This window comes from Mizuhopecten yessoensis, unplaced genomic scaffold, assembly GCF_002113885.1.
Source record: "Mizuhopecten yessoensis strain PY_sf001 unplaced genomic scaffold, ASM211388v2 scaffold5141, whole genome shotgun sequence".
Lineage (NCBI taxonomy): Eukaryota > Metazoa > Mollusca > Bivalvia > Pectinida > Pectinidae > Mizuhopecten > Mizuhopecten yessoensis.
This window is the reverse complement of record NW_018405900.1, coordinates 37,199-59,925: the sequence shown is the minus strand read 5'-3', so window position 1 is coordinate 59,925 and position 22,727 is coordinate 37,199. Positions and strand designations below refer to the sequence as shown.

Below are 22,727 nucleotides of genomic sequence, written 5' to 3'. Positions count from 1 at the left end.
TTGAGGAAAATGGTGAAAATATATGATTTTTAAAGAAAATTCTCAGGGTGGGGGGGTTTCCTGAAGCCCAAAAAACCCCTCTGGATCCGCCACTGAATCCTTACAACACCTATGGTCATAAGACGAGGGCCCCACTCAGATGAGGTCGGTCACAACAGAGCTGCACCCGGTCGCAATGTACTGACAACCGGCTGACCAGTAGTGTCTCTGAGAGGTAAATACGATGCAAGCATTACAATAAGTGCAGCGGATCAACTTTGGTCTTTTCTGTGTTAACAAGAAAAAAGGCACAGGATAAACCTGAACGGTTCTGCAAGAGGCATGCAATGGGATGCACAGACAATACCCAAAACCCCTGGAATTGTTGGGATTAAAACAATACTACACATGCGTATGTATCCATATGACGTCTTAGATTTTACTCGTTAACTGCATGCATGGTTTTGTTTCACTGTCGAGTGGCAGAGTGAAATATGGCCATTCACGCCATTTAGTGCAATCTGAGACGTCAGACGAATCCAAACGTGTGGTATTATTGCTTTTATTACCTTACTACAATGGTTCTTTGAATGCGTTTTATATGTACTGAAAAATATTATTCACCATTACCCGATAATAATATTCTATACGCGGTACCGAGAAAAAGTTTCCGAAACAAATGTCACATGATTTAGGGGCCACATTATATGTATTGAACGTCACTTTTTTAAGGTTCAACATGCTCCCTAAAAGATGTAATAGTCACCCTAAATTTCAACCCCCTGGCAAGTCGTATTCAATTTCATGTATCCTTATAAAGAATTTGAATATTTATATGTAATTTGAATATATTGAACTTGTTCATGTGCTATTAAAAAGGTACATAACCAGGTTAACGAAGTCATAAATACGGCATCAAGGCTGTTGTAATTATAAAAGTTGCTCACCAAATATAACATGTTAATCTCTTAAGCGACCCAATTGAATAATACGAAATTACATGGTATTCGAAGATCATTTATATACCTAGGTCATGCGGGGCTTTATTTCTCTTTTACTATGTGTGGAGAGGCATATCGGCCTTAAAAGAAGATGATTGTTGCTATGGGAATGCACAAAAATCATAGTAAAACGTCCGCGTAACATACTAACGTCCGCGTAACATACTAACGTCCGCTAACGTCCGCGTAACATACTAACGTCCGCGTAACATATTTTACCGGTATACATGGCCTTTGACCATAACAACTACTTAAACTTCATATAAAATGTCCTTTCTTAACATTCAATGTTGTCATGAAAGAGCTAGACTTGTTATAAGCATAATTTTACTTTTCAGCTTCAATGTTTTATAACATGTCTAGCGCATTCATATAATCACAGAATGTTATCAAATTGCATATCATCTAAAGTTCATTTCTCGATCAAGGACACTTAGCCTTTGTTTTCTTATTTATAGTTTTCTAAAATGTATTACCAGGGGGTTTTACTATGATTTTAGTGGTTTCGCATGGCAACATCTATCCTTATTTGAGGTTTGAATTCCTCTCAACAGCTAGTAGAAGACCTAGGTATATAAATAAACTTTAAATTATGGGTCATTTCTCAGCACTCAATTGGGTCGCAAAAGAGATTGCCATGTTATAAATCCAGTGAGCTATTTTTATGAAGACATCAACCTTAATGCCTTATTTTTGACTGCGTTAACATGGCTATGTATTTTTTGTATAGTCAATATACAAGTGCAATATATACAAATATAATAATTATATAAGTTCCGATTTTTAATTGAGGTCTTTGCATATGACTTATCAGGGGGTTGAAATTTTAGGTAACTACAGCGTCTTTTACGGGGCTTGTTGAACCTTAATGTTCATTTCGAACGTAAATCGGTTGCATGCATATTTACCATGAAGCCCTGTTGATGAAACCAATTTGAATTTATACCGGTATGAATTTTGAAAAAATGCCGTTTGATATCTTAATTTGTTTTCATTCTGTATTTTCTATATAGAATTGATCTAAATAGGTATTCCCTTACATTTTTTATATTGAAGTGTCTACGTCGTCATTACAAACGAGATTCCCGGAACAGCCTTACGTCATCAAATTGTTCTCTTCTAACGGTTGTCTCACAACTTTCGAGTCTGGTTATTTTTTTTATTTTTGTTTTGTTTTTGTTTTTTAACGTCCTATTAACAGATAATGCCATTTAAGGACGTGTCTCCATGTGTGTTGTGTAATTACGCGTATATGTGTGTTTATGTGCCAGAGACAGGGTATATTTATGTAGTCGTCTACTTGTGATAGCGCGGATCTGATACCGACTTTATAGTGCTATTTCACTGAAATGCCATGCTGAAGGCACACGGCACAGCCTTCCGCATGGTCACATTATACTGACAATGGGTGAAACAGTTGTTGTCATTACCCTAAATGCTGAACGTTTAGCAGGGAATAGCAACTACCATTTTAAGGACTTTGGTATGGCCTGAAATGGGGACAGGACCCATTGCATTCCTCACCTGATCGAAGCCAGATGTGGGGTATTCGCTTTCATGTCAAGTAGAGGGCACATAAGCAAGTCCCCAGTTCTGCAGGAGGTTTCCGCATTAGTCGCCTCTTACGATACAATCTTTTCTCGATCCCCCTCCTGTACGGGTGAGGAAGTTTCAAAATGACTCCAATCAAACTGTGTCCTGATAACAAACAATTACCTATATCACTGACATCTCGCAATCATTATGTAACACAACAAAATCAAATTAAACCACCGAACATCCGATAAATCAAAACCAATCATTTATATCAGTAATATCATGTTAGTTTTTAAACAGATCACGAAAAACGAACTGAATTTTTTAAATTTCAAATTCATACAACACCTTTATAATTGGCGTTTCAGCCATTATTGACTAAAATTCACGGACTTAGATATCTAATCTAATTCCGTGCTAAAGATATAGTGCTTTAATCTCATTCAAAACCATTTCATCAATCACATAACGGAATATATTCTCTACCGAGTTTTAAAATTGACATATTTATATATTTACGGTATCTTAAAGTACAAAATGTATAATGACTAACACTATTTTTAGTTGTCATTTCTGAAATTGTTACATACTTCAACAACCTACGTATTGGTTACATATAGGTAAGGACAATATAGTACAATTGAGTCTATAACTACCATGTGCAGTGGTATAATAATGCACGTGTGAGGATATTAATTGAGTGTAAAAAATATATTCTGAACGATTTAATAAAAAAATGTAGCAAAAGTAATCGCTGAATAAATTCAAATATGCATAATCCGTTCCCTAAGTTGGGTTAAGGCAGGTAGTGACTTTCATCAAAAGATTTGGTGTCCAGCAGCTTTGCTGCAATTTCTTGTTTTGGTTAAAAATAAATAAGGATTGCAGAGTTACGTCCCCTGCTAAAATCGTTTCCTCTGTTTATATATTTTTGTCTAAAGCCTTACATAATTATTTTAATCTTCAATATTTTTTGTTCTCTGTTTGTGTACTGTTAATATCACTATAACTCCATTCGCTTTATTTATAATAGGTCTGAACTATAGTTTAAGATAAAAAAAAAAAAAGGCAATCTCTAACAAGAGTTGTCGTTCATTGATTATCAGGAACGATAATTCTGTTAGAGATAAGAATTCGAAGGGATCGCAGGGTCATCTCCAATAGTCGCCGTTGTATTATAGTAGATTCTAATATTAGGCTGAACTTTATAATAAGTTCTTTTTAGAGAAAAAATCTGTTTCGTAAAGTGATTAAGCGTAATAAGTAATGACACATTTGCTTTCGTTTCGTATATTTGGTCGATACATTCAGATTTCGTAATATTCCCCAAAAGTTACACACGAGGAAAACAACCATAAACGAGCGAAGAGGACCTGCTCTTCATCCTTCTGTGTCTGTTTTGCGGGATTGAGTCGGCAGAAAGCGTTCCCTCTTCAATCCAGTGGCGGATATTTATGGACCACAGAACGAGGAAGAGGATCCGTGAAGCAAAGTCAAGAGCAAGACCGGGTAAACAAACTTAAAACTAGCAGCCATACTCGGAACTCCAGACTGCACGTAAATCGGTTTCATTTCGTTACCATGACATACTGCAGTGCATTGACTTTTGCTAACGTTATATGGTAAAATATTAAACGTTGTCACGTTGAAAGCCTCAGCGTTTAATGCCCTTCTCTTTTTGTTTTCAGTAGAGATCGAATTATCTGAGATCCACATGAGTTTTAAATTTGTAACAGGTGTAATACAGGTCCAGTACACTCTGCCGATTGAGCTGTATACGCTATACGGACCTATATAGCTATATTCACCTACTGTATACATTATAGCTTTATTGAGCTATATTTTCTCAGATTTCAATTTTCATTAAGTCAAAGCAAATTCGCATTAAACATTAAGGTTTATGGTAATGTTGACTGCAAAAAAATACAGTTAAATGTTAATTTTCATTTTTCATAAATGTAAAATTTCCGATATTTTTACATCATTATTTTTAAAAAAGAAGACTTATATTTAATGTCTTTTGTTATCAACCTAATGATAAAATTTCGGTTTTCCCCAAAACTGCTGACAAACTGACCTCGACAATCCCCAAGAATGTACATGTCCTGCTGCGTTGGATATGATATGACTGGAGCACCTACCTTGGATGAATTCACGTTAAAGCGAGGTTGTCAACCAAACAGAAGTAGACACACACTGGTGTACATAGTTTTATTCAACAATGAACTTTTTAACAGCGTGATATCCAATAGGACATTGCTGATAACAAACCGGAAAGCGTCCGTCTGTAGTCTAACACAGGTCCTGCAGATGTGGAGGAGTATCCGAATCTCAATCATAAACCAATCAACACCTTGTTTCAAAGTTAACTAATGTTTATTTAATATCACACGGCTAGTTATATTAGCTAGTCATTTAAACCTTACAAACAATACATACATTAATAACAATATGTAGTATAAAAGATAGAACAAAACCTACAGTGTTGAGAAAAAAATGTATGTTTAGTGAACCTATATATATTAGCACCCATGTGGTAAAAAGCCTACAGGTCATTGTAACTATTCTATTGTGAAAACCAACCCCTTCCAGGACACTGACATACCTTAAGCTAACAAGCCTTAAGCTTACCCTAAGGTTCTCGAAGGTGGGTGTACTGCTTTCAGTACATCAGTAGCACTGTTTTCAGCACCTTGGAGGATGTGTTTCCCCTCCTTGTAAAGCCGGCTTTCAAGTCACGCAAGTCCCTGATTTTGCCCGTAGGCATCCCCTTTTATACCCCAGCCTCCTGGCCCTATGTAACATGTATCAGACACCCATTCTGATTGGCCTAATCTATAACGTATGCGTAGTGAGCTCAGAACCTCTTCCAAATTGCCGTCTTCTCAAAAGTTAACACCCATGTAAACAAATAGACTACACAAGAGATACCGGTAGCCGCTACATATGTATACGCCGATAGAATAACTGTACCTTTAGTTACACTAGGATGGCAATAAATTGATACACAAGGATAAACACAAAATAAGCACTTCTAAAGGCTAACAACCCGTTTTCCGCCACAGGAAAGAGAATATTGTGCTTCCATAGCGGATCACTCCTTCGATCTCCAGGTTCTTAGTCGGATGCTCTACTACTGAGCTAAAGGAAAATTCCCTCTAGCTCTAAGGTAGAATGCGACCATAATTCTATGAACAATTAAAATCTGCCACACTACTCCCTCTTTTTAAATGTGTTGTTGATGATATCTTCGTTTCTAGCATTCAAGAGGTGCTTTTTGTAGAACGTATCTAATGGTCACCTTTGATTTCCTACCATATTTAAAATCTGCATAAAACTTGATTGGACACACGTCCACCTCCTCTGTGCTTGCTTGGCCCTAATCGTCGACGCTTCCGGAATTCAGTTCTGTTAAATAAGTTTGAAGTAAATTCACTGCAGTCTAAACAACAGATTTTGTATTTAAGCTATTTTTAGCGTCCAAAATCTGCTTTAATGATTCCTCATCGGATACATGATCAAAACGGCCTACATTGGTGTCCATTTTCACTGTTGTCGTTTGGTTCTGAAAAGGCCCCCCCTCCTGGGCGCCTACCAAATGTTTTCATTGGTTGAAATTTTATAAGCTCTGCCTACAAAAAGTCATGAGTAAGTAGTCCTCTTTCTTGCTGTGAGTAGTCCTGTATTGGGGAGGGAGTAGTCCTCATGTGGAGAGATTTAAGTGATTTTAGGGAAATAGGATATTCTATCGTATTGTAACTCAGTAGAGGTATGATAAATTAAACTGTGTGTTTCATTCCATAAATATTAAATCTAGACTATTTTGTATTACAGAGCTGGGCTCGGATAAGAATGGATGGTGTCGTTATAACTTTGCACAAACATTTGACCTTAGTCTTCAGACCGTAAAGGACAATGTGCCTCGAATAGATGTTACCAAGACTACCAAAGAGGAGTTCATAGAGGAATATGAAGCTCCATACAAACCTGTTGTACTTGTCAATGCAACCAAAGAATGGCAGGCCACAAAGAAATGGACAAAACAGGTAAAGTCTTAAGGAAACAAATCTTTGATGCAAATTTTATTATTGTTAATAATGTTCAAATTCTACCACCAACACGACTGTTCTAGAGCTACACAATTGTTTTTTTTAAATTTAAGATTTCTTCCTCTTTCCCGTGAGACAGAAATAGGAAAAAAATAGGCATGCAAACTTTTCTACAACATTTCATTGTTTCTGCATTATCATAAAAGAAACATATTTCTCGCACCAAAAAATTACATAACAAACTTTAAATGGTATTGACCACAGGTACATATTGAAAAAATACAATAATATGCTGAATATATAGAATTTTTCTCTCATTGGCATGATATGTACAGTACCGGTGTGCTTACTAATGAACAAATATCAAGAAATATTATTACCCCCCTTTGACTACTTAATAATGTAACCACCAATATAACCAGCACAGTGTATACCAGATTCTTTCCAGCCTATGTTAACTTGGACCAGAATTGGGACTCATTCCTGATGAGATTAAGACATTGTCTTTTCATTTTGACACAAAAAAAATCTAAATCTAAAATCTGAAAAAAAAAGATGAGGTTTAAGAATTTGCTTCATATCGGAGTGAAAGGTGAATTAAGATGCTTCTTTATACACCATGTACAGCAGTCAAGTGCAGTTAATACCTCTATACACCTGACAGAAGTATTCAACATAGGATGGCGAATTGATTCTCTTGTTTACTACATTAACATCTACTATTCTTTGAAAAATTACCTGAAATCTACCTGATGTATATAGGATCTTACATATATGAGTTTCTATTTCATAGGAGATTTATGAAACGAGTCTTAAGAATTTTTCAATTTAGTGAGCCTCTGGCAAGCTAAAATGAAAAATTTGTGACGAGTTTCATAAGTTTCATATGAAATGAAAACGAGTGTAAGATCCTTTTTATCACATAATCAAATTTGGTGCCTTTATTCGTGTAAAATTACAGTTTTCATGCAACCTAAAAATGTAAAATGCCGCCATTTTGACTTCAGTGCGTAAGTCTGTGGTATCATGTACTTGTCCTAGGCGTTATGTCACAATTGAAACAATTGAAATCTTGCAACCAAACAAAGGGCTTATAGGTCATATTACAATGTGATTTGAAACAAAATTAGTTAACTGGCATTGGGAAATGAACTGAATAGAGAGGTTTCAAACAATTCTAGTGTTGTTTGAAACCTCTCAATTTATACATGATCTTTGGAATTTATGTTACGACTTCAAACAATACCGGTGAGCTGGGAATATACACTGGCTTAAAATGATACAGTAAGTTGCAAGTACTCTGAACTATATATCAGAAGTAATATTTAGCTACTGTATTATTCAGAAGCAATTGCTCCTGATAAAAGTTATATAACTTCACCATGTTAGAGGTAGCTGTGGTTCTAAATCATGGTTGTGTATGATGTAAACGTGACGTTCATTGTCACCGTTGTGCAGAAATGAATCGGCTAATAGCTATTGTTACAGTTTTTGGAACCTTGCATTTTCAGAGGCTTGCAAAAAAATATCGTAATCAGAAGTTCAAGTGTGGTGAGGATGATGAAGGTTACTCCGTGAAGATGAAGATGAAATACTTTGTCGACTACATGAACAATAATGATGATGACAGTCCTCTGTATATTTTTGACAGCAGCTATGGAGAGGTGCGTGTAAATTCTACTATTACTACAGGGTACTCCCTTTATTAGGTCACCTGATCTTTGCTCAAGTGACCTATTCTAATCGCTTTCCGTTCGTCCGTCGGCGTAAACTTTTTACATTTTCAACTTCTTCTCAAGAACCAGTGGATGGATTTTTTTTCAAACTTGGTCAGAATCATCCTTGGTAGATGAGGCTACAAAATTGTAAAATTGGAATTCCTACCCCAACCCCTGGGGCCAGGGCGGGTCCCCAGAGGTACTACACTCATTTTCTCTGCATGGAAAGAAAGATCATCAAGGGCTTTACTTAAGTTGTAAATTTCAGGACCCCCCCCCAGCTTTCCGTTCTCCCTTGGGGAGGGTGGCCCCAAAGGGAAAATTAACCATTATTTCAAAAATCTTCTTCTCCAGACTCAGAGGTACTAGTCATTTTCTCTACATGAAAAGAAAGATCATCAGGGACTTTACTTCAATTGTAAATTTCAGGACCCCCGAGCCATCCGTTCTCCCTTGGGGATGGGGTAAAGTTTACTATAGTTTATATAGGGAAATAACACTTTTGGGTATATTTTGACAACTTTCTGTAGGAAATTATTTTTACTTGGTGAGAATTATCCTTTGAGGAAGATGGTTTCAAATTGTAAAATTGAGATTCCTACCCCAACCCCTGGGGCCAGGGCGGGGCCCCATAGGGAAAATTAACCAATATTTCAAAAATCTTCTTCTCCAGACTCGGAGGTACTACACTCATTTTCTCTGCATGGAAAGAAATATTACAGGGGCTTTACTTAAATTGTAAATTTCAGGACCCCAGAGATATCCCTTCTCCCTTAGGGAGGGGGTAAAGTTTACTATAGTTTATATAGGGAAATAACACTTTTGGGTATATTTTGACAACTTTCTGTAGGAAATTATTTTTACATGATGAAAATTATCCTTTGAGGAAGATGGTTTCAAATTGTAAAATTGAGATTCCTAAATTAACCAATATTTCAAAAATCTTCATCCCAGACTCAGAGGTACTACATTCATTTTCTCTGCATGGAAAGGAAATCATCAGGGGCTTTATTTAAATCGTAAATTTCAGAACCCACGAGCTATTTGTTCTGGCTTGGGAGGGGGTTAAGTTTACTATAGTTTATATACGGAAATAACATTTTTGGGTATATATTTTATTCATTTTCAGCAGAAAATTACTCAAACTTTGTAAAATTGGGATTCCTGCCCCCTCCCCAGGCGCTAGGGCGGGGCACCAAAGGGAACATTTACCAATATTTTCAAATTCTTATCCTTTGATGGCATGACAAGTATTGTATTTCACTTAGTTTACATGCTGATTTCCACATCACATCTAAACAATAAAATAAAGCTACCAGTACCTATGATATAACTCAGGTGACCGCTAAGGCCCTTGGGCCTCTTGTATATATAAACACTAATATCGTTGTTTTGAGCAGAGTGGATAGAGTGAATGGGGCGGGGCTGCTGGATTATTGGGGAGCTTCGTTATGAACAAAAGGGCCAATCTGTCACTTAAAACACTAACTGTATATATGGTGTTTTCCAAAAATAAGGTTCCTTGAACCACTGGCAAATATTATTATGAATTGGAAATATTTTACAGGAATGACAATGGCTTTAATGAATAATTTCTGAAAATGAACCCATTCCTTGGGGACCTTTTTAAAAAAAGCCTTAAAGGTGAAAAATAAACATAAAAAATACTTATAGTGTTCTAGGAGCAAAAATTGCAAGGGCCAGTCCTGGATTCAAACCCCGGACCTGCAATGATGCAATGACAATATGGTTGATCTCACCAACTGAGCTACCCGTAATTACATGGACAAGTCCATCTTCAGTAATATATCTCAAGTGAAATTAAAGGGAGATTACCGTTTGTATGAAAACCTCCAGTGTTTTGCCTGCGGTGATACAGGGTCCTTTAGGAAGGTGACAATTCCAAAATTAATCATGAAAAGCTCTGTGGTAATATTTCATCTCTGGTTAATGTCTGTCGACAGCACTCAAAGAGACGAAGAATGCTAGAGGATTATTCTGTGCCGAGGTTTTTCCGTGATGACCTGTTCCAGTATGCCGGTGAGGAACGGCGACCACCTTACAGGTATACAGGACAGTCAAATCTTGTCAATAAAACTGTTAAAGAGTGGAAGGAAAAAATATCACAATAAACAAAATTCATAGACTGATGTTAGCTTATAGTAGTTATATAGTCAGTTATATAGGTACAGTGACCCTTTATAGACCATGGCGAATCAGTAAGATGGAATGGGAGAATTAAGGGGGCGAGGAAATAGTCTTAGCCTCCTACACATCTCAATGATGCTGTGTTGTCCTGTAGAAGATCAGTAACTGAAATTGTTATAGATATGTTGCATCCAGGAAATTAAAAAAATGGTTCAGAGCTGTCACTTTGTGAACCTAATGATTGCCTCATAGAAATATAATGAATTCCTCATAATTGGCATCTTGTTATTGTCAGCTAAGTAATTCTATAATACTTAAGCTTGCCAGCAGTTAAATATGCATTTCTTCACTGGCAATGTGTAGTACTGTATTTAGCATTTTTGCATTCTTCTTTATCATTTGCCCAAATTTAAAGGGCTCCATATTTCTGTTGACGGTAAGCAGCTTAAAAATCTTTCTCAATTGGGTTGAGATCCCCCCATCTTATACCCCAACAGGACGATTGACTCTTTTTCTCTCAATCTGTTGACCCTATAATATAATGCAATGTTGATGTTACATGATGAATGTATTGTTATTGTGAAGTTAATGTATTGATGATGTGACGTCATACAGTTCTGGGGAGAACCCTGATTCCATATATGTTTATTATTTATCTCACATTTTCTTTGTACAGATGGTTTGTGATGGGACCAGGTCGCTCTGGGACAGGGATCCATATCGACCCTTTGGGAACCAGTGCCTGGAATGCCCTGCTGGAGGGACACAAAAGGTAAGGGCTAGGTATTCACATTCTTGTGTGTACCCTACATGAAAACGGGATCTTGTTTTGTTTTTGGATTTTTTTTCAGCCCATCAACAATTTAGTCATTTAGGGTCAATTAAAGGGGTGAGAAGGGGGGATACAAACAGTAAAGGTTGGTGTGTACACTATGTGCATACATGCCAACCCTCCCAATTTAGGAGGGAGACACCAGATTTTTGTTCCTTAAATTTAGCATTTTCAACCAGTGAATTTGCTAAACTATTTCTAAATTCTAAGACCTAATAATTTCATCTGAAATAACAACTCAAAATATGTCATTTTAAGGGGTTATTTTGTCTCTATGGGGTATATACACACATTTCATTTATGCTATAATTTTAAGCAAGCAGAATCTCTCCCATGGAAGTTTCATAAAGTTGGTAAGTATGTGTGGGGGAGGGGAGAGGGAAAAACAGATGATTTAAAAGGCTGGATGATAAAAATTGGGCAGGGTTTATCTTTCTGTTTACATTAAGGAATCATTTATATTTACATAAAAAAAGTATAGGAGTGAGGAAGCTAGGGATATGTTATATTGTACCAAGTAAAGGTGGGAAAGGGGGACAAACTATGATCTACAGAGTTTGGGTGGAAATAATGCCCTATTCTGATCATATAAACGAGGGCATATGAGATGATTACTATTAAACTGCCAATTATTATACAAATTTCAAACTTGGTAAATACTTACAATATATAAGATGTGAAGGGGTCTTTTCAAGTTTATGAATGCAACCCCGAGGTCCAGCATACAACAAAGAAGGAGAGAGAATTTCACATTCAGGAAATGATATTAGTGTCTCTGTTTGCCATGGTATTTTTTGCAATGCTGTCTACATATTTGCGCATTGTCTCCCTTAGTTCGAGGGTTTGTTAAAATTTCACAAAATTAAAATAATACAACGTTTTGCTGTCCAGTAAAATTTAAAGATGTTCCCCAATACATTTAGATATGGAATCAACTTTTCTGGTAGTACATGGTGAGATTACTAAGAAACAGTATTACCTGTAATCATCCGATGCTACCTTTAATGAATGTAATACTTATTTGATGTTGACCAACAGATGGTGCTTGTTCCCCACAAACACTCCCAAGGACATCCTCAAGGTTCAGACTGAAGAGGCAGGCAAGCAACGAGATGAGGCCATTGCTTGGTTCAAGTTTGTGTACCCCAAGACTCAGCTTCCTTCCTGGCCAAAAGAGTTTAAACCAGTAAGTCAGCCTGAGGCTAAGCCCCTCTCCTCACATGTACAGTTAACCTCTACAGTGTTATGTAGTTCTGAGGTTCTGACATACAATGTTTCTTTGTGATTTGTGATCTAAGATGTTTTCTCAGGGAGTTGGTCATTTTGTGACTACTATTTGTCATTGCTTAAGTAAATAAAGCTTCTTCTTCATGAGATGTAAAATTTATTAGTAATTCTACCGTATCAGGGAGAACTGTTAAATTTGTGCCAGAATATTGTGTAACATCATTTCTAAAAACTGGACGTTTTTTTAGATAAATATCAATGTATTTTATATCAAAGTATCATTTCTTTTTCATTTTACATAAATAGATATTATCCGCTATTCTTTTCTATTACAAGTTTATATATCCGTCATGTGGTTCTATGAATAAAATGCAGAATTATATCAGGGTCATGTATGTCCTTAAATAGGTGTGACTGTACCCTGAATAGGACACTTAAGTATCTTAGCTTATATTGGCAGATAAAAAATCAATATATGCAGAAAATTGTACCTATTTAAATTGTTTTAAATCAGAGGAAGCTTTTGAAAAATAATTAGCCTTCTGATAATGATATCCAAATTAAAAGCGTCAAATATAATAAAGAAAATTTTGTTCCAGTAATTGAAAATTTTGTTACAGTAATTGTTTCTTAAATCCAAACTGTCCATGAAACCATAATCAGCAGCCAATAAAACTGATATACAGTTAAATTTACATGAAGGACTCAGTATAGGTATATAAATTAAAAATTGCATACCTAAAAATACTTCTTTGCAATGCATGACCATTTCTTAGGCCATCTTCCCACAAGTGTCCCATTTTGGGTACTGTCCCCCTTTTGGTCCACTGACGTTATATTGTTGCGGTATTATTTCCAGTTGGAGATTCTACAGTGCCCAGGAGAGACTGTCTTTGTACCTGGAGGTTGGTGGCATGTCGTTGTCAACCTTGACGATACCATTGCTGTTACACAGAACTTCTGCAGTGTAACCAACTTTCCTGTTGTTTGGCATAAAACTGTACGAGGCCGGCCAAAACTCTCCAAAAAGTGGTACCGCACACTCCAGGTGAGAAATCCCATCTATGATATCAGCTTTTACCCAAACCAAGTATGATTGTACATATGACAAGCCATAGTAGAACCTAATGATCCTGAATTCGTGCTGGATGTCATCTTTTCTTGTAAAATGCTTTTCATGCAAATGTGGTTTTTTGTCCCAAAGAATATTTACAAAGGCGTATTAGAAAAAATCAGATGTGCAAAATATATCACTAATTTAGACAATATATCACTTCATGAGCTGAAAACTTTGATTTGGACAGAAAGAGAAGCCAGCAATAGCAGCCATTGCTGACCGCGTAGACCTGAGCCAGCCCACAGGATTTAATTCTGACAGTTCTAGCTCCGGCTCCTCTAGTTCTAGTTCCAGCTCTGAGTCCTCTGAAGACAGCTCGGACTCTGATAGGACAAAGAAAAAGAGGTTTGTAGCAGTTGATCTAGGCTTTATAGTGTTTCATTAGTGTAGGGCATATTGTTTTCAGACTTACAGGTGTCGGTTTCATATTTCATTACTTGATAAGTAAAAAAATGCCTTAACTCACCTAACAGGAAATCCCTTTGCACTTTTGTGATGGCATAGTATATCTACCTGGCATTTCTCTGACTGCAGCTTTTTATGTCCCTTACATTATAGGGTGATAGGGTGGCTATCATTATAGTCATGTGTGTCCCATCCTGTTGTGGTCCCTTGTCAGGTGAACAAATTTTCATCATCGTTTTGTACAAAAGTCAAACATTGGAGTGCCTCGGATGAGTTCATATTTTTGCTAAAAGTTTTGGTACTGAAAATTGTAAAAAAAGTCATAATCATGGCAATTGTAACTAGAAGGACATGTCTCTCAAAATCAATGCAAGTTACCTATTATATTATACTCTTATTTAACCACCTTTACCTATTAATGTTTATTTGTGCACTAAAAGTTCTTGATTATTTTGATGATAAAACAAATACTTTCTTTTGCAGACGTCGGACAGCAAAATCAAGATCACGTTCCATCACACCCAACGGCAGTAAGCGTCACTCACGTTCAGAGGATATGAGGGGTCAGAGGTCAAGGTCATATTCCTCATCCAGCAGTGAAAGGACAAGTCACCGAAGCATATCCAGTACACCAAAAAACTCGAGATGACCTCACTAGGCGTCACTTAGTACGCTGTGGATTTTCTTATATTTCGTGCACACCGAATCAAATAAAATCAAGTTTCTGCATTTATACGTGAGGAAAGGATTGCACATTACGCTCATGTGTATGGATAGCCTTATGTTTAAATAATTGAAAAATGATCATGTGAAACTGTAATTCACAATTTAGGCTTTGTGCTCATTTATGCAAATTAAAAAACATGTGAATTATAAGAAATCTACAGTATGACATGGTACAAGAGTCATGTGACCAAAACAACACAATGAATTATCAGGATTGTCTGTGTGTTCCATCCACCAACAGTTATGTGATGTTTCGTGTGACACAGTCATGTCGTTTAAACTGTTACCTGTGAAGTGATACTGTGTATTACTGATCACAGATCATCACGCAGGTCTGAGAAACGGTTGTTCTGTACTTTAATAATAGTGCTGAACAGGGATTTGGCTTTGTGCCTTGTATGCACATTTATTGGAGCCTGGTGGTTATGTTATGGCATCAGCTTGCATATTGTAAGCTGTAAAAGTAAAAACAGATCTACATACTGTAAACATTTCTATATACATTAATTTATACAGAGATGTAGAGTGGAATGAACAATCATATACCATGATTATTTTCTTTACATTACATTACAGGATATACAAGATATTTGTGATTCAGAATACAATTAATTATATGATAAATTGTTAATGCTGTGCTTTAAGAGCAGGCAGCAGGTACTGTCACAGGTTGGTGGTTTTCCCCGGCCTTTCTCCACTTGGCTCATCCTGTCACAGGTTGGGGGTTTCCCCGGCTTTCCTCCACCTAGCTCATCCTGTCACAGGTACGGGGTTTTCCCGGCTTTCCTCCACCTAGCTCATCCTGTCACAGGTTGGGGGTTTCCCCAGCTTTCCTCCACCTAGCTCATCCTCAAATGACCATAGCTGAAAATAGGATGTAAAACACAAACAAACCAAACCAAACCAAATAATTGCCAGTGCAGAAAGTGCTTCATTGACAAATAACAGTAGGTATGTTTACAGTGATGTAGGTATAGTGTGGTACACTTCGACAAAAGTGTGATCTCAATATAAATATTATATAACCATTGTTTTTTTTTGTAGTCGAGATTACTGTCTGTTCATTCCATGCATTTCATTGACTTGGTCTTTGATAATGTTTCAAAGAATATTAACTCCCTGACTAGTCCTAGGAAACATTTATACGTAAATACAATAGAAGTTGCCTTAGGAAAAAAGTCTATAGCTTTGACTTATAGAAGTAAACACTTTACATCAAAAATAAAATGTCCAAAAAAAATTATGATTGAAGTAGTGTTTGTTCCTTGTCAGAAATAGATTGTTTTTCCCTATAGAATTTTCATCAAAGTTTTATTTTTAATATTTTTCTGGGATGAGAAAACTGATGTAAGAATTACATTGTGCACAACCTCAATAATTGAATTAACGTTTTTTAAGTGGTATACAATAGAGGTGCTACAAAAAGGGACACTTGGTCTACAGTTCTCAGACACAGTGTCTGTTGTGTGACTAGAGGCTGATGTCATGCTGCCAAGTAAACTCTGAAGTGGACCGTTATACAGTGAATTATGTCCTTTGTCACTTGGAACGTCCTGTGTAAGAGTCAGTGGACAATGTCACGGTTTATACATGTCTATAGGAGACTAATGTGTGGCAGAGCAGACTATGTCTTATATGGTACAGTGAAACATGTTAGGTGGTGTAGGATGCAGGTCATATGTGGAAGATCTGGGCTGTGGACTGGGTCATGTTGTGTCATAAAACCAAATAATGTGGACTAGATTTGAAGTTAGATCTGAACCACTATTTTTTAGGGGCCGCGGTGGCCAAATGGTTAAGGCGTCTGACATTCTGCTACCACTAGCTCTCCAACCACTGGGTCGTTGGTTCGAAACCTACGTGGGGCAGTAGCCAGGTACTAGCCGTAGGTCAGTGACTTTCCTCCACCACCAAAACCTGGCACGTTCTTAAATGACCAAAGCTGTTGTTTTTTTTCTCAAATATTTTATTCCCCCCAGCCATTTTTGTTCATAAATATGTATATACATATACTGCTTCCAAGCACAGATATATATATACATATATAAATATTTTGATAGGAGCTGCCAGGGTTGGGGCGCCCTGGAGTCGGCCCCCTTAATAATATGGTGTCCTCACGCAGGAGGGTTCTCATTCAACATCCATCAGTCAAACAAACAAAAAATAAATAGGAAGGGCAATGGGAAAATTAAATATTTGCCAATAGAGAACAGGAAAAGAACACAAAACATACTTCTTTCACACCCTAACAAATTCCATATACAACATAATATTACAAACAAGGATAAGCTGGGTAAATAAACAACGAGCTAGTATACACAAGTAACATAACACACATGAAATACATCTACATTTATACTCATACACACATACATATATACATTGAAACAGACACAGACAGACAGACACACAGTACATACATACAGTACATACATACATACATTGAATTAGACAGACAGATGCATCATTATGCACGCATACATTTGAGCAGTTAAGAAACAATAATAAATACACTGCAAACAAGTGCATTACACCATAAATATAAGTTAAATATCATTACAGTGAATTGATTTAAGTGATGACCAAAGCTGTTAATAGAACGTAAAACACAAACAAACCAAACCAAACTTTTTTCTCTCTGTGAAACTGACCTCCCTCTATCCTCAACGGAAAAAGAAAAACAAGTGTTATAAAAACTATTGATACTCATGTCTAGTATACTGGACAAAAAGGATATTCCCTTCCCTGTTATATAGTGTTTTGGACAGGGTTTTGGGTACTTACAATGTAGAACTCTGTTGTCTGTACTGGACAAGGGTTTGGGAGCTCCCTTCTCCGTTGTCTAGTATGTTTACAAGGTTAATCTATATGTACCTGTCAAGAATCCTTTCCCTGTTGTCCAACGCTAGCTCACTAAGCAAAGTTTTTTGTACTCCCTTCTCTGTTGTTTAGTGTGCTGGGCAGGTTTTGGTAACTCCCTTCCCTGTTGTCTAGCATACTGGACAAGGTTTGTGATAATCCCTTCCCTGTGGTGTAGCACACTGGACAAGGTTTTGGATAGTCCCTTCCCTGTGGTCTAGCACACTGGACAAGGTTTTTGATAATCCCTTCCCTGTGGTGTAGCATACTGGACAAGGTTTGTGATAATCCCTTCCCTGTGGAGTAGCACACTGGACAAGGTTTGTGATAATTCCTTACCTGTGGTGTAGCACACTGGACAAGGTTTGTGATAATCCCTTACCTGTGGTGTAGCACACTGGACAAGGTTTTTGATAACCCCTTCCCTAGGGTGAAGCACACTGGACAAGGTTTTTGATTATCCCTTCCCTTCCCTGTGGTCTAGCACACTGGACAAGGTTTTTGATAATCCCTTCCCTGTGGTGTAGCATACTGGACAAGGTTTGTGATAATCCCTTCCCTGTGGTGTAGCACTCTGGACAAGGTTTGTGATAATCCCTTCCCTGTGGAGTAGCACACTGGACAAGGTTTGTGATAATCCCTTCCCTGTGGAGTAGCACACTGGACAAGGTTTGTGATAATCCCTTACCTGTGGTGTAGCACACTGGACAAGGTTTTTGATAACCCCTTCCCTATGGTGAAGCACACTGGACAAGGTTTTTGATTATCCCTTCCCTTCCCTGTGGTCTAGCACACTGGACAAGGTTTTTGATAATCCCTTCCCTGTGGTGTAGCATACTGGACAAGGTTTGTGATAATCCCTTCCCTGTGGTGTAGCACTCTGGACAAGGTTTGTGATAATCCCTTCCCTGTGGTGTAGCACACTGGACAAGGCTTGTGATAATCCCTTCCCTGTGGTGTAGCACACTGGACAAGGCTTGTGATAATCCCTTCCCTGTGGTGTAGCACACTGGGCAAGGTTTGTGATAATCCCTTCCCTGTGGTGTAGCACACTGGACAAGGTTTTTGATAACCCCTTCCCTATGGTGAAGCACACTGGACAAGGTTTTTGATTATCCCTTCCCTTCCCTGTGGTCTAGCACACTGGACAAGGTTTTTGATAATCCCTTCCCTGTGGTCTAGCACACTGGACAAGGTTTTTGATAATCCCTTCCCTGTGGTGTAGCACACTGGACAAGGTTTTTGATAATCCCTTCCCTATGGTGTAGCACACTGGACAAGGCTTTTGATTATCCCTTCCCTGTGGTCTAGCACACTGGACAGGTTTTCGATAATCCCTTTCTTGTGGTGTAGCACACTGGACAAGGTTATTGATAATCCCTTCCCTTCCCTGTGGTGTAGCACACTGGACAAGGTTTTGGATAGTCCCTTCCCTGTGGTCTAGCACACTGGACAAGGTTTTTAATAATCCCTCCCCTGTTTTCTAGTATGTATAGGCTGTACTGGACAAGGTTTTTGGTAATCCCTTCCCTGTGGTCTGGTATGTATAGTCTGTACTGGACAAGGTTTTTGGTTATCCCTTCCCTGTGGTCTGGGATGTATTGGCTGTACTGGGCAAGGTTTTTGGTAATCCCTTCCCTGTGGTCTAGCACACTGGACAAGGTTTTTGGTACTCCTTTCCCTTTTGTGTAGTACATGTACTAGAGCACTAGACCGTGGCAAGTGTATGTGTTTTTTAAATGATTACACATGCTATATTGGGAACTTCACATCAGAGTCAGTAAAGATACTCCGATATATATCATACACAACTTACAAGACATGTCCCAGAAGTAAACTATTTAATGGGATTTACGTGATTTAAGTGACTATATTGTATGTCCAGTTTATTCAAGCTAACAGCTTGACCTAGTTTGATTTTCATTTTAAACAGGTATCAGTGTGATACAGGTTCAAACTACGTGTTCATATTTATAGTATGATGTCCAGTTTATACAGGTATCCAGATTACACAGGTTCAACTTATATTTAGTTAGGTACAATTGGACTTAGTAAGGTGTCTGGTTTATACAGGTATCCTAGTGGATTATCTGGTGTATACATGTATCCTAGTGGATTGTCTGGTGTATACAGGTATCCTAGTGGATTGTCTGGTGTATACATGTATCCTAGTGGTTTGTCTGGTGTATACAGGTATCCTAGTGGACTGTCTGGTGTGTACAGGTATCCTAGTGGATTGTCTGGTGTATACAGGTATCATAGTGGATTGTCTTGTGTATACAGGTATCCTAGTGGATTGTCTGGTGTTTACATGTATCCTAGTGGTTTGTCTGGTGTATACAGGTATACTAGTGGATTGTCTGGTGTGTACAGGTATCCTAGTGGATTGTCTGGTGCATACATGTATCCTAGTGGTTTGTCTGGTGTATACAGGTATACTAGTGGATTGTCTGGTGTGTACAGGTATCCTAGTGGATTGTCTGGTGTATACAGGTATCATAGTGGATTGTCTTGTGTATACAGGTATCCTAGTGGATTGTCTGGTGTGTACAGGTATCCTAGTGGATTATCTGGTGTATACAGGTCTCTGGTTTATATAAGACAGACAGGTTACACTGTGTTTTTATTGTTACACTTATTATTATAATGATGTCACACCCGTGGAGACGATTTCAGAAATGAAAAATAGCAACAGATATATGAATTCACTTACATTTTGTATCTGTGCTAAATATTGATACATCATTAAAATTGGTTGTTGATAGTATTTGGTGTTGTTATTTGTTTGCAGAACACTTGCCATGCAATTTGTTACACAAAACCCACTGTCCATACTTATACTTACTAGCTCAGCTGATTGCAATTTTATAACATAGTCCAGATGAGTTTAGTGCATTCACCTGATATTCCTTATGATTTAGGACAGCGGGCCAGGCAGTCCTTTTACATATAGCTATCCAAAGTGTTGGTGAGGGGAATTGAAAGTCTGTTAAATGATGGCTGATACAGAGGAAATTCACCTTTGAAATATATTAATAGATGACTATTTTCAAAAAAAATGTCAGATTATTTTTGTGAACTTGTCAGAAAAAGTAATGACTTCCAGGCAAACAGGGCAGCACCTCTGCCTCTGATATATCTGTATTACACGGCACTGATTTGTTCAAACATATCGCATATGACTGAGACAAATCCATAGACTACAATGTGCTCAAAATTGACCAAGCATCTTCCGGCAGGTGTTTGCTCTCATCGTGAAACTTTCCTGATTTATCGACAGCTATTAGCTCACCAGGCCTGAACTTATGTCATGGCGCAGCGTCTGTCCTCCATCGTCAACTTTTCCTTTAAACAACTTCTATTAGAACCAAAAGGCTTAGTAATGATGTATATTATGGTGGTAGCTTCCTTGAATGGAGCCCAACAAAGTGTGCGAACAAAAATGACCATGATAAACCTTCAAGGTTAAACATTCCAGAGATTGGGCCTGACAAAGTTCGCAAAATAAAATGACCTTGACCAACTCCTCAGGTCATAACATGGAAACATGATATCCCCTCCCTAAAACCATGTACAGTTGCTAGGCTTGAAGAGACAAGTTCATTTATACTGACAGGATTGGGTCAGGGATCCAGCTCCACCCCTGGGACTTACATTGTGGGTAATAACAAAGAACTAAAGATCACCGCCATATAAACAAAAATATATAATTGGTGGCAATGCAGATATAAACTTTCATGCTACTAGGATTAGCCCTGAGGTCCTGCCTCACCCTTTGGCATTTGAAAGAGTTGAGATTCCTACTCTTAACGTTATAATGAATTGTTGGGGATGGAGAAACATACACTCTTATCCTCAGCGTCATTACTGGGCTTAGGGATTTACACTTTTTATACGCCCGTCAAATTTGACGGGAGTATTATGGTATGGCGTCGTCCGTCCGGCGTAAACTTGTGTTTGTCCGGCAATCTCCTCCTAGCGACCGATCTCTTTGAAACTTGGTATGTATTATAATCATGATATGAAGTTGTGTCTCCCCTAAAATAATTGTGATTCGACAATTTTTCCAAAAGTTATTGCCCTTGGTTCATTTCAGTATTTTATTTTTTGTCCGGAGATCTCCTACATTTTTTGACGGATTTCTTTAAAACTTAGTAGGCTTAATTAAACTGATATGTTGTTGTGTTTCCTTGAAGATTCGACAAATTTTGCAAAAGTTATTGCCCTCAGTATTTGATTTTTGTCCTGCAATCTCCTAAATTTTTCAACGGATCTCTTTGAAACTTGGTATACGTTATAATCATGATATGAAGTTGTGTACACTATATGGCATTTGACGGGCGTATATTGTTCCGCCCCGCAGTACTCTTGTTGATTAAAGTGTACAATAATAAACAGGTTTTACATTAAAATAGAAAATTCCAGGTGCGCTATCAAGGCCCCTTGGCTTCCTGTTACACTTTAATACACTAACCAATGGTAGAGTACCGCCAAACCAAATTTATAAGGTAAGAATAGTTGTTGCTTATATTCAAAAATATTAATATGATTTTATTCCTTATCGTTACCTGTGACAATGACTTTATGTGTTTGTCGGTATTATAAACAATCCTAGTGGTAGGGTGATATGAAAGTTTGTTAACCCGCATTAGTCATATTCCCATTGGACTTTGCCCTCGCCTATAATGACTCCTTCGAGAAGACTTCTACTACCAGGACTGAATGTGCATTCCTATACTATACCAGTAAGATTTGTGTCGTGTACAATGTATTAACAGTTTGTAGAGTAAAAAAAACATAGCAACCATGATGTTGAAATTGCTGCTAAAGTGCCGTTATTATGATGATAACTGAAGAGAAATTAATATAGAACTCTTCGCTTGAGCCGATAAGCATACTGTACTCAATAAACATACAATAAATGTTATATAATTGTAATCATACTTTTGTGCTAAAATAAATTTAAAAAATATCAATCTACTTTAATAGAGTCTATAGATTTGCGTTAGGAAAGGTACTGTGTGTGCACTGAGTAAACCCAGAAATCTAACCATTCTAACTGTTGGCAGTGTATTATGTTGTGTGACACATAATAACCGATAATGATGACTAGAAATACGAATTTAATAA

General features: G+C 37.5%; 1 protein-coding gene and 1 long non-coding RNA gene across 2 annotated transcripts; both read left to right on the top strand.

Moving 5' to 3' along the window:
- The first annotated feature begins 3,632 nt into the window (after positions 1-3,632).
- LOC110450224 (bifunctional arginine demethylase and lysyl-hydroxylase JMJD6-B-like) lies at positions 3,633-16,713 on the top strand. The gene is made up of 9 exons (XM_021497591.1): positions 3,633-4,025; positions 6,351-6,562; positions 8,077-8,229; positions 10,248-10,348; positions 11,108-11,203; positions 12,302-12,449; positions 13,350-13,538; positions 13,795-13,952; positions 14,496-16,713. The coding sequence occupies exons 1-9, from the start codon at positions 3,971-3,973 to the stop codon at positions 14,659-14,661; spliced, it is 1,278 nt and encodes a 425-aa protein (XP_021353266.1). The 5' UTR covers positions 3,633-3,970; the 3' UTR covers positions 14,662-16,713.
- A 9-nt stretch (positions 16,714-16,722) lies between these two features.
- Positions 16,723-20,364, top strand: LOC110450225. The gene is made up of 2 exons (XR_002462950.1): positions 16,723-17,831; positions 19,055-20,364. It is a non-coding gene; the product is annotated as an uncharacterized LOC110450225 (long non-coding RNA).
- The last annotated feature ends 2,363 nt before the right edge of the window (positions 20,365-22,727 follow it).

Bases quoted from the DNA above. Each gene is read 5' to 3' on its own strand.
- LOC110450224 (XM_021497591.1), top strand. From the start codon at position 3,971: ATGGACCACAGAACGAGGAAGAGGATCCGTGAAGCAAAGTCAAGAGCA. The intron at 6,563-8,076 runs GTAAAGTCTTAA...TTGCATTTTCAG, and splicing joins CAAAGAAATGGACAAAACAG to AGGCTTGCAAAAAAATATCG. The intron at 13,539-13,794 runs GTGAGAAATCCC...TGATTTGGACAG, and splicing joins AGTGGTACCGCACACTCCAG to AAAGAGAAGCCAGCAATAGC.